This window comes from Mirounga angustirostris, unplaced genomic scaffold (genome assembly GCF_029215605.1).
Source record: "Mirounga angustirostris isolate CCGP_5_RB_7025 unplaced genomic scaffold, mMirAng1.0.hap1 SCAF_4, whole genome shotgun sequence".
NCBI lineage: Eukaryota > Metazoa > Chordata > Mammalia > Carnivora > Phocidae > Mirounga > Mirounga angustirostris.
Genome location: NW_026991712.1, coordinates 184696509 through 184708918, shown reverse-complemented (window position 1 = coordinate 184708918; position 12410 = coordinate 184696509). Strand labels below are relative to the sequence as shown.

At 48.6% G+C, this 12410-nt stretch overlaps 1 protein-coding gene across 12 annotated transcripts in view; it reads left to right on the top strand.

Moving 5' to 3' along the window:
- The first annotated feature begins 4747 nt into the window (after positions 1-4747).
- PER3 (period circadian regulator 3) overlaps positions 4748-12410 on the top strand; it is a 57320-nt gene continuing 49657 nt past the window's right edge. For 8 of the 12 annotated variants that reach the window (XR_010411129.1, XM_064590013.1, XM_064590012.1 and 5 more), the window contains exons 1-4: positions 4860-5489; positions 5919-6064; positions 7133-7248; positions 8704-8905. Coding sequence is in view for 11 of the 12 variants with exons in the window: in XM_064590013.1 (XP_064446083.1) it covers positions 5332-5489; positions 5919-6064; positions 7133-7248; positions 8704-8905 (622 nt within the window). In the remaining variant the exon portion in view is untranslated. The other 4 variants (XM_064590007.1, XM_064590008.1, XM_064590015.1 and 1 more) reach the window with 4 other exon arrangements.

Genomic DNA, 12410 nt, shown 5'->3' with positions numbered 1-12410 from the left:
CCCCTCCGCTCAGGGGCTCTGGCCGGGTCTGACTCTGAAACCTTGGTGCTCCCTCCTTGCCTCGTGCCCAGTCCCATGTAACCCGCTGGCTCCTGCATTAACCCAGGGGCACCTCGCTTGTATCTGTGCATTTAGCTGGGAACTTACCCACTATAATGAACTGAATAAACTGTTTATAAACGGAATTCCGGTATCTGTGTTGCTTGTGGAAGAACAGCTGTGCATGGTCCAAGTCTTAAAAATGGCATTCGTTGCTGCTGCCCTCACCTTTCACTTAGAAACCCCAGACTCCACTTTCTCTTCTTCTCCCCAGTTCCCTCCCCGAGGACTCATTTCTTAGTCCCCAGCATTTCCCTGTACTCTAGTAAACCCAAGCAAACCCTTCCCCTCGTGAAAAGTATAGATGAATGGGGGCTGGCTTTCTCACGATTACCAGAATGCTCAGGATCTGGCTTTTGAGTTTCTTAAATATATGTTCTTTAAAGAATGACGTGCAGAGCTGGCCCTGTGTGTGGTAGAATAGCAAGCCGCCTACGTGGCCCACAGGGAAGGTAACGTGGATGGGCGAGAGACTTCTCCAAACATGGCTCTTGTTTTGATTCAGCACATCCGTCCCCTTGAATACACTTCCCTTCTTAATCTGCCATGGCTAGGGAACAATATAACAGGGGTGGAAGTAGCCTTTGCTTACAGTTGCGATAAAATGCCATTTCCTATAGAAATCTGGGAGAGAAGAGGTTGACTTCTTCCATCGCCTTGACCTTGGAGAGGTGGGCACCGCTTTTCTTGTCTGGCATGCTAATGTGTCCTGGCAAAGCACTTACAGTAGAACTGTGCTGTTCGTTCAGGACCTTTATATAATGAGATCTACATAAATTTTGGTGCCATTTTCAAGATTTTGAAGGAAAATCTACCATAAATGCGCTCTTTTCTGCCTCTCCTGTAAATGTCAGGATTCCTCAGCCAACTGGGTCCTCAGCCAACTTCTCTTTCCATTCTACCCACTCTCCCTGGTCAGTCTTACCTATTCCCATATCTCTAATCGTTAATGTACTGATGATTCCTGGCCTAGTGGATACAGGCCTCTCAAACTCAGCGTGGACCAAACAGAAGTAAGCATTCCCCGGCCGCACGCTCCTCTTCCTACCGTTAATAGTGTCTGTTCCAGAGAATGGCACCACCATCCATCCAGTGTCCACGCCAAACAAGTCCACTGGACTTGCTGATATTTTTAGTCACCATACAGATCACTCCGAATGTGCTGGAGTGCTACATAATAAACATTCTCCAAATCTCAACGGCTTAAAGTTATTTCCTCACTCGTGACTCATGTCCAGTGCCAGGCCCCGGGAAGGTTCACGTCAGTCCTCAGGGAGGGGCTTCCTGTAAACATGTGTTCAGGTTATCAGTGTGGCAGGAAGGGAGCATCAGGAATTGGGCACTGGCGCTCAAGGCTTCCGTCTGGAAGTTGGGTTAGGAGCTCTCATGTTTTACTGGCCAAAACAAGTCACGTGACCCCGCCTAACCTCAGAGGTGGCAGGGGACACATGTCACCGAAAGGAGAAATGTGATGTTTGTGAACACTTGCATTCCTGATGACAACTTTAGTCAAAGAATGGGGCGAATTCCCCTTGACTCAGAAGTATTTTCGAATGAGGTGTGCATCCTACATGATGATTCTATATTTGTATCACTAATAGAATATGTTTTTTGAAGTATGATTTTTTTTTTTATTATTCGTTTTGAGTGAGGATTGTTTGTTTAAAATTGACTGAACTGCTTAGTGCATTTAAAAATAGCATCCTTGGCGACGCCTGGCTGGCTCAGTCAGTGGAGCGTGAGACTCTTGATCTCAGGGTGGTGAGTTTGAGCCCTGCGTTGGGTATAGAGATTACTTAAAAAGAAAATCTTTAAAAAAAAAAAAAATAGCATCCTTATTTACAACTAAGCTGCTTTTCATACTAGCAGAAGATTCAGTTTGTAAAACCACAATTTACTAAATAAACCAATTATGGCATAATTATTAGAAAATAATGGATATTCTTTTCTCATCCTTTAAATAGCAAGCTAAGTGCATTTCAAAATCTTCTACTGGTCTTTATACCATCAAGACGACGGGCAATCCCGCTAACACAAGGGCTTGCCTTTAGCCCAGGCTCTGGATCCTGAGCCTAACAGAATCCTTCCCTCCAGCCATTCCCTGTTGTCTGCAACTCTCCCCCTGCTTCATCCCCTTCTCCCTCTCTGTTGGATCACCCCATCAGACCCTAATCGTGGCCCCCACATCCCTCCCTTGGGCAAACAAACACTTGTTCATAGCCCCACACAGCAAAACCCCTCCCCACGGCTCCCCGTGGTCACTGCCTCACAATGCACTTTTCCTCCAGCCAACACTATTGAGACATCTTTAACCAAGGTCGCCATCTTGGTGAAGCACCACAGAAATTTCTCTGCCCTTGTCTTACTCTCTGCATCACCAGCATTTGATACAGTTAATAGCTCTCCCCTTGAAATATTTTATCTAGCTTCCATGACCCAACATTCTTCTGCTTTTCTTTCAACCCCATCTATGGCTCCTTATTCTTCACCAGGGTCTCTGCTTGGCCTCTGAATCTCCATGCCTCTCTCCTCCCTCAGTCTTGGCCTTTGGCCCTTTTCTATTTGCATTCTCATGTTGACACCATTTCACCCATGACTGTAATCACCATAGGGACTCTGGCCTCTCCCAAATGTCAGCCATATCTCCATCCCTGGCCTCTCCCCTGCGTCCCAGGCTGGGAGATCCAATCACCCACCTGCATGTGTAATGCACTGCTCAAACATATCGTGTGGGAAACAAGTCTCCATTCTCCCCTCATCAAAACTTACCATCCCCACCTGTCCATCTAAGTTGATGACCCATGACACACAGCACTGCTTACACTAAAGACCCAGGAGTCGTCCTTGATCACTCTCTCTTCTTACAACATACATTCAACTCATCGGCAAGGTTCTGTGCCCCAGATGCATCCCACGTCCAGTCTCCTTTCACCATACTTCGTGGCACCACCCTAGTCCAACCGGTTCTCAGGCCTCTTCTTGTAACTAACAGCTTCCTGTTAACTACTCCCTGTGTAGAAGTCTGGCTGATTCAGATCACTAGCTTGCTTAGAATCCTCTTTCCACTTTCCATTTTTTAGAAAAAAATCCAAATTGCATTCCCTAATTATAATCTGGCCCTTCCTAACTTCCTGATCTTCCCTAACACCATTCCTCCTCCCTCTGTGAATTCTCCAGGCAAAGTAGATGTTCCTTCTGTTCCTTAACAACACACCTGCTCCGTCAGGGCCTCTGCAGGTGCCTTCTGCCCCCTCCATTGGGTCCACCCCCCACACAGACGCACACACTCAGGTTTCAATTCGCCTTCTCAGAGAGGCTTCCCCCATCACCAGGTTGACGTGTCTGTTGCCTCCTTCACCCTCCATCCCCGTCCCAGCTACACTTCATCCTCGTTTCACGTTCCACACATCACTCTCCACTTTCGGACCTCTACACGCTGGCTTGTGTTTTCTGTCTTCATAAAAGGCAGACTCCCTGAATGGCAGGGACTTTTGCCACTGCTCCTTCTCAGGGGCCACAATCATCCCGGCCTAGATCATCCACTCAGTAAGTATTTGTTGAATGAACGCAGTTCGACAAAACATAACTTGAGAGGGAGATCTGCCATCATTTGGGAAAAGGAGATGTTTTATCCAATACATGATAAGAACAATTGACACACTTCACTGCCCCCCCCCACCCCTTTCTATACAACTCCTTTCATCCATCCAATAAATACTGAAGGTTTTTCATGTACCAGGCACTGGAGAGGGGAGGAGCTCTGCACTTCGGATGAGTCGACACACAACCTAAAAAACCTTCAGACTTGGTATTTTTAAAAAGGCCTTGGCTACACCTTCCTTTTCTGAAACCGTGTCGTTTACATACACTTGTCTTCCCCCAGTTGCCAAATCAACCTGTAACTTCAGGAAGACCGGGGAAATGTTTAGAGTCCGTCGTCAAAATTCCGCTTCTGAAACCCGGCTTTGATCTTCCCGGGGCTGCTCTGCTGCCGGGGCCTCCGAGCCTCAGGAGCTGGCGGGCGCGAGAGCAGGGAGGTTGAGCAAGACGCAAAAACGGAACCCGAGAAGGCGCCGACGAGGCGCTCGGTCGTCCAGTGCTTCTTCCCGCGGCCCGGGGCTGTCCCCCACCCCTGTGCCGCCGGCCCCGGCCACCTGCGCGCCCCGCCCGTGGAGGCCGGCCCGCCCCGCCCCGCCCCGCCCCGCCCGTGGAGGCCGGCCCGCCCCGCCCCGCCCCGCCCCGCCCCGCCCGTGGAGGCCGGCCCGCCCCCTCGTGATTGGCGGCTCGAGCGCCCTATCCCTGCCGCGCTGGCTCCAGCCGCCCCGCGGCCCCTTCCCCCCACCCACCCTCCCTCCGGCGCCGAGAAGGGGGCGGAGCACTCGACTCGCGCGGCCTTAACTCCAGCCCCCTCCGAGCCCCTCCGCCCCCCGCCTACGCGCCGGCCTGCCGGGATTGGCCGAGCGCCGCCCTCCGCCCGAGCCCCGGCGTTATGTAAGGTGCTCCGGTGTCTTCTCCCCGCCCACTCGCCTTCGGTTATGTAACCCGGGCGCCCCGACGCGGGCCCCGCCCCCTGGCCAATGGGGGCGCGCAGAGCCGGACGCGGCGGCCAATCGCGAGGCCTGGGGGCGGGGCCGCATCACGTGGCGCGCGGGGGGCGCGGCGCCGGCGGCCGCCCGGCACGCGGCGGGCCTCGGGACTGCGTGCGGCTCGGTCCGGCCCGGCGGGGCGAGCGGCGGCGGCGGCGGCGGCGGCTGGTGAGTGCTCTGCCGGGGCGGGAAGTCTCCCCGAGTCCGCCCTTCGTTCTGGACCCGGCGGCCCGGCGGTGCCGGGCCGGGAACCTGGGGCTCCTGAACTTGGCGCTGGAGGTCCCCCCTGCCCGGGTCCGGTTTCTGGGCGCGCGCCGCCCGCAGGTGAATAGCTGCGGGTGGGCAGGCCGGCGAATGGGAAAGTCTGGCCGGGGGTCTGTCACAGCCCAGCTAACGCAGCACATCGCCTGTGTCACTGGACACCTGTCCTCTCTGTACCAGGCTGCTCCCGCGAGCGGAGCCATCGAGACTGCATGGAGATCCTGCAGAGGAAACTTCGTCTAGGTGACCAGGGATCAGGATCCACCGGCTCCTGATGACCGATCATTTTCCCTAAAGCAATGGCATGGACCAAAATGAGAAATTCTGTTGCTGATTGCAAAGTGAAAAGGAGGCAGGCAACAGACTGAGGGCTGCCGAGCAAAAGATGGACCCCCGTGAAGACCTGGAAACGTCCAGCGGTAAATCTCTGGACTCCAGGGGGACCGAACCTCGGGAGTTTGAAGGACCACAGGCCTGCGGCTCTGAGGCCCTGGGGAGAGGAAACGAGGAGATGTGGAGCCCACACGTGGAGAACAGCAACAGGTGACAGGACCTGATTTGTTTGTTGTTCTTCGAAGGCTAGTACAGGGAAAGGGGGGCTTAAATCGTTTTATTCTCTTATTTGTAAGCCTAAGAAAAAGTTTAGGGGGATACTCAGACAACTTGGAATGAAAAGCTATGGGAAACTGAAGAATTACCAAGAAGTACCGAAAGGACGGAGAGAGTGGTTAAGGGTTTAGCTGAGCAGGGGGCTGCAGTGGGAATGAGAAAGAATGGAAGATGTTTGATGTTTACCAGTTTCTTTGGCCAGGATCCCCCCAAAGAGGAAAATAAACCTGTGAGCTAAATGAGTTGATCCATGGGAAACACTTAGAAAGTTGCTTGGCACATCATATGCTGTTCAGTAAATGTTGGCTGTTCTTATAATTGAACCTGTGAATTGATGGGGTTTTTGTTGTTGTTTTCTTACAGTGAACAGCAAGATCGAAACAGAGTTTCTGAAGAACTTATAATGGTTGTGCAAGAAATGAAAAAATACTTGCCATCGGGGAGACACAGTAAGGCGAGCACCGTCGAGGCCCTCAACTATGCACTTCACTGCGTGCACAGCGTACAAGGTAAATGAGCTAGAGAAAAAGTACAGTCGTGCGAGTACGTCATTTTGCTCATAAACATCGGCCAAGCCGCAAGAGTTATCAGTGTGGTTCTGGTCCCTGAAATGTTTTGACCTTTTTATGGTGCTTGATGTGAGATGAGCAGATCCACATGGATTCTATTCGTGTCTTGGTTTTGCAAATTAGGAACATCAGGAAAACCTTGTTTGTGTTATAGTTTAGGAACTGTTGTTTAGTGACTGCCATATTTTGATGATTTGCTGTAGGAGGTAGAGTTTAGCACATTTTAAAGACTGACTTTTTATTTTTTTTTTTTAAGATTTTTTTTTTAAATTTATTTGACAGAGAGAGACACGGCAAGAGAGGGAACACAAGCAGGGGGAGTGGGAGAGGGAGAAGCAGGCTTCCCGTGAAGCAGGGAGCCCGATATGGGGCTCGATCCCAGGACCCTGGGATCATGACCTGAGCCAAAGGCAGATGCTTAACAACTAAGCCACCCAGGCGCCCCAGAGACTGACTTTTTAAAAGATCATTGTCTTCCAAGGGTATTGGGGAAAAAATACATTTGGCTAAATACAGCTCACCTTTCTCTGTCATCCACATACTGTTACAGTGCATTCATGATATATCAGGAATTTGCCAAATTAAAAATGAACAGTTGTAAACACCTTTTCCTTTTTATCTCTGACCTTTCTTTTCCGGGGATTTAATAAAGTACACATTTTCTTCAGCACAAACTTCTGTGAAGTCGCATACGACACACAGCGCCTGAATACAAAAGTAATGTTTCTGCCATAAACACATCACATGCATGTATTTGGAATTTTAGGTTTTCGTGCCTTGTATGGATCTTGCTCCTCGTGACACAGAACATCAGAAAATCCTAAAATCCGAAGGCTTACGTCTGTACAATTGTCTGTGTTTTAGGTGAAAGAAAATGATCTGGTTTTAAGGCAGATACGCCGAGGTGTTCTCATCCTAAAAAATAAGCCAGCTTCAAGGGCAGTAAAAATGATTTCCTTAAGCTCTCGTGGTCACTGGACTACCTGTTTATTTTCCTGTGTTTCTTAGCAAACAGTGGGTTTTTCCAGACTCTCAGTCAGAGTGGAGCGCCTCAAGCAGCTGCGACCGCATACAATCTTGAGGAGCTGGCCACGGCTGCCTCGGGGTACACTTCCAAAAACACAGTAAGAATCCACACATTTTGCCATATCAACCTGGGTGACTTTTCCTAACAACCTTGTCTAGACGTAGATGTTGAAACCTAACACGCTGGAGTTTCATTAACCGTGATGCGAGGCAAACAGTGGAGGCGCGCTGCTGAGGAGGCATCGTGTAGTTTCTCCTGCCCTTGCGGGAGCACAGATGTAAACCCAGGTGGCGGCCCTGGGGCGGTGGTCTGCTGGGCTCCCCTCCCGAGCCGCCCCTGCCTCCTGAGCATCCCTGGGTTCTCTCGAAGTCAGAGAGAAAAACAAATAACAAACTGCAGAGTAACCGCCCTCATTTTATTTTGATCTCAGAATCGTTAATTTGTATTTATATCATTCTTAGTTCCAATACCTACTCCTTCAAGTTGTAACAACTGGATTTTATAGAACCAGGTGAGTTGAGATGCTGTCATTTTTCTGTCAAATTTGGGAAGAGACATGTAGTGGATCTTTTTTGAATCTCTTCATGTTGGCAGAATCATTCAGCCTTATGCCTTACTGATGTGATGGAGATTACTTAGTTTTATGTTTAGACCCCATACATAAAGATCTGGTAATACCGGAACAGGAGCTCTCCCTAAGATCACAGGAGTATTTGTTTTACTGACTGGGGTGTTTATGGGACTCTGGTGGGTGTGGCGGACATGGAAGAAACAAGGAAAGGTTTAAGAAAACATTTTCCCTTTAAGATCTTCAGGTAAAACTAGAGAGGGGAGGACATGCCAATGTTAGCAGACGCAAACAGTAGCCGATTGTAAATGTTATTGATGTTTGACGGAACATACGAGAAATGATTCTTATGTAGCGAGGTTTGTCAAAGACCGTGTCTTGAAAGAAGAGACTCTTGAGCTTGGTCTTGAAGCCTAGAGTTCGCATTGGTCAAGAGAAGACAGTCCCCTCAGTTTGCAAACGAGAAGGAATCAGAAATGGATGCGCCGTGTGCACGTTTAGTCGATGTAGGATGAGCTGGTATATTGTTTGGTATAGAAATCAGACCTTCAGAGGGGAAGAATGAAGCGGGGGAAATCGGAGGGGTAGACGAACCATGAGAGACGATGGACTCTGAAAAACAAACTGAGGGTTCTAGAGGGGAGGGGGGTAGGAGGATGGGTTAGCCTGGTGATGGGTATTGAGGAGGGCACATTCTGCATGGAGCACTGGGTGTTATGCACAAACAATGAATCATGGAACACTACATCTAAAACTGATGATGTAATGTATGGGGATTAACATAAGAATAAAAAAAATCAGACCTTCAGAAGATAAAATGCAGGTTTTATGACAATCATTAAGGTATATGTTGGAGACTCATGCTGCCTTTGCAGGATGTGTGCATGTGTTGATCACATTAGGAGTCTACAAGAAATTTACCTTTCAGGGAATATTGTTCGCAAATGTCTCAATATTTGCATTTATTTTAAATGTTTTTCATAGGATACCTTTGTGGCAGTGTTTTCATTTCTGTCTGGAAGGTTAGTGCACATTTCTGAACAGGCTACTTCAATCCTGAACTGTAAGAAAGACTTCCTGGAGTCTTCGCACTTTGTGGAACTGCTTGCTCCCCAAGATGTGAGGGTTTTCTGTGCACACACTGCCCACGCTCAGCTTCCCCTCTGGAGCAACTGGACCCAAAGAGGTAACGGGACCCATGCTCAGATGTTTACCTTGCCTCATAAAGATCAGGTTCATTCCTTCAGAAAGAGTACCAAAATTAACGCATTGTTTTGAACCTGCAAACTATATGGTTTTTCTTATTTCTTTATTTAAAAAATCAGAATGTGGGGCACCTGGCTGGCTCATTTGGTGGAACGTGCAGCTCTTGACCTTGGGGTCGTGAGTTCAAGCCCCACATTGGGTGTAGAGATTACTAAAAATAAATAAAACTTTAAAAAAAAAACAAAGATAAGGAAATAAGTAAATGAGAAGTCAGACGGTGTTGGAAACAGCATTTTAAATGCTTCTAATGACAAAGTTCCAATTAATAGGCTTTCATTTAGTCAAGTTAATTTTATAGGTTCTATATCATAAATATGTTTTCTTTTAAACATGGTTTGACTGCTTGTGTGCCATATAGCAGGTTAATTGTTATAAAGATTCTGTTTTCTCTAAGTTAATAAAATTAAATATTTTCCCTCTTACATTGACTTCATTATTTCTTTGCTTGGCTTTGGAGATAAACTTCTCATGGTTAGCTGCCCTTCGAGTTTCGCTTCTACCTAAAAGTTCATGAATCTCACTACTTTTTCTTCTGAAATCCTTATTTCCCTGAACTGGGGATGCCCAGTCCTAGTTTCCTTTGTGACTTTCAGACCTATATTATTTTTTAAATAATTCATTATTTCTTTTTAAAGTCATCCTTTATTACTTACTTCATATTCTTCGTGAAGCGTGTCTTAAAGAGCTTAGTGCAGATCAACGTTTTTCTTTTGAGTCTAAGCCCTCTTCTCTAATTTTTTTGAAATTTATATTTGATTTGTTTATTATGGTAAAAAAAAAAAAAACCATTAGCAAAATGTACCATCTTAACCATTTTTAAATGTACAATTTAGTAGTGTTAGGTACATTGGCATGGATGTGAAACACACCTCCAGAACCTTCTCATCTTGCAAATCTAGGGCCCTGTGCCCATTCTGACTTTCTAACACAGGACGTGGTCCAATGGAAACAGTCTCGTACGCTGCTTTTTTCCGTGGCAGACCTTTGCCCCGTCTTCTGGGCACAGGTTGTGGACACTTCAAAATGCACACCTGTCTTCCTTGCTTGTTTCCAGCTCTCTTCTGTTCCCCTCACTCAGAAACATTGATTTCATTTCTCTTCCTCTTTCTCGAACACATATTTTCAATCTTCAACTGTCCATGTTTGTTTCTCTGCTTTTATCGATCCTTCATCCACTCCATAGACATTTATTCGGCAAGCACTGTGGACCGGGAGCTGTTCAGGGTGCTGAGATGCATCCATGAGCAGGGCAGGTGCACCATGGCGCTGTCAGCCTGTCGTCGCGCCTCCCCAGCCACCTTCCCTCCAAGGTCGCCTCTGTGGTCTCTCTGCTCTTTTCAGCCGTGTTATCCCTCCAAATGAGTTATTGCCGTGATATTTCTCCTCCATGTAAAAACATAATATACCCTGAAATTGCTGTCTTTGGGACCTAAATATTGACTTCCTCCTTAAAGAGATGGTGCTCCTCTTGGCTACTGCTCACTCTGGGCTTTGCCTCGCACACCTCAGCGATTCCAGCTCTTCTTGAGCCATTTCTGGGCTGGGCCCATGCTGCCTCCTTCTGCCCTTCCTTTGAGCTCATAGAACATGAAGGGGACATAGGAAGCTCTAAACTCAGCAGTTGTCAGCCTTCGGCCTGGCGTCAGAGCACGTTTCCACTTTGGTTCGTTGTGCAGACCTCCCAGAAGGATCTGACCACTGTTTCTTTAGAGTGCACTTCCAAAAACAAGGATTCACCCACTACAGCTGAGGCGTGGAACTGATAAGGGGCTCGTGTCTACCGTTTCAGATCCCACGGTCCGGCTTTCCGTCCTGCACGACTAGGCGCTAGAGAGCGCAGTTGAATTCAGGTGCCTAGTGTCCTCACGCAGAGTGCACGCAAGCCGCCCTTCGGGTAGAGTTGCGGTATTTCCTATGTGCAAAGAATTTTAAACAAGGAAATCTGAAGATCTGAGTTTTCAATTGAGTTTTGTCCCTTCATGAGCCAAGGGGGCCATTTAGCCTCTCACTGTAAAATCATCGTCTTGTCCTACCAGCCTGCTAACACAGGGCTGCTGCGAGAAGCAAGCACACCGATGGTTGGGAAAGCACTCTAGATGTCTGGAACGTTCTGCAACATTAGAGGTCCTCTTCGTTGCTTCCGTTCTATGGAACGGATATTGTTTGCCAGGGACTTTTCTTCATGTTTCAGTGGATTGACTCGTTTAATCTTCACAAAAACCTTATGCGGTATAGATACCATCACTGTCCCCAGTTGACAGATGAGGTAGTTGTGTTAGTTTGGGTCTGCTGAGCAGCAAATGCCAAAATGGGGTCAGCCGTGTAGACGACTTGCTGTAGGGGGTGGGGGAGGGGGGAAGCGGTGCCCTCAGCCCACCGCACACGACTGACACCCATGGAGGGAGCGGGGACAAGGGGGACTGGGGAGGAGATGGCTTGGCCTGCCGCACAGCTCAAAAGACAGCTTGGCCAGGCAAGTCAAAGGGAAGTCCGAGCCACGGTCGCGCACCGGAGGAGCCCTGCGTCTCCATGGAATGGTCCTGTCCCAGTACCGCTCCGTGCTCGGGCACTGGACGGGAACAGCCACCCGACACGGGGCCCTGGGGCAGCAGCTGTGGCCTGTGGTCAGTTACGTCCCCTGAAGCTGGGAGCCACGCCCCTTCTCGGCCGCTGCGATCACTGAGGCACAGAGCTAAGGGACTCACCCAAGGTCATGCTGCCGGTAGGCGTGGAGCCTGGCGGTGTGAGTCCAGGGTCCTTGCCCGGAACCGCTGCCCCTCCTGACCGCGTCCATCCCTACAGCCGGAACCGTCAATCAGGACGTCTGCAGTCACACAAGGGTGGGCGTTTGAAAGCCACAGCAAGGAATCAGTCCTGTTCATAAAAATCATCCCAAAAAATTAAGAATATTTTTGAAACATGCTTACCTTGCTGTCAGTCCTCTGCAAACTTATCTGAGCCTTTCCTGGGGGGGTTTTGATATCAGGGCCGTCGGGTATCTTAGAGCAATGGATTCGGTGAGCTGACCTTGTCAGCTTGGTTCTTTGTCACAGGTGAGCTGTAAGAACAGTCTTCTGGTTTCGGAATTCCAGGACTGTGACTTCCGTAGTGTTCTGAATTCTGACAGTTGGGTCATTGGTGCCTTTGAAACTGGAGTTTTTGCGTTTGATTTGTTTTGTTTTGTTTAATCATGTACGTTTTCCCTGATCGTTCAAAAGCCCATTTTCTGACTCTTCCCATGATCCTCTCCTCTAAGAAGTGCAAAGACCTGGACCATGTGCCCTGTCTTGGTTCTTCAGAGCTCTCATTGTTTATGCTCCTTCAGTGTATGTTTGTAAAACAGCTCCTTGGTTTTAAGCATTTCCTTGGTTCCTAAAACTGAGGATTTTTCACCCCAGTGAGCAAATGCCCAAAAGATCAATTCA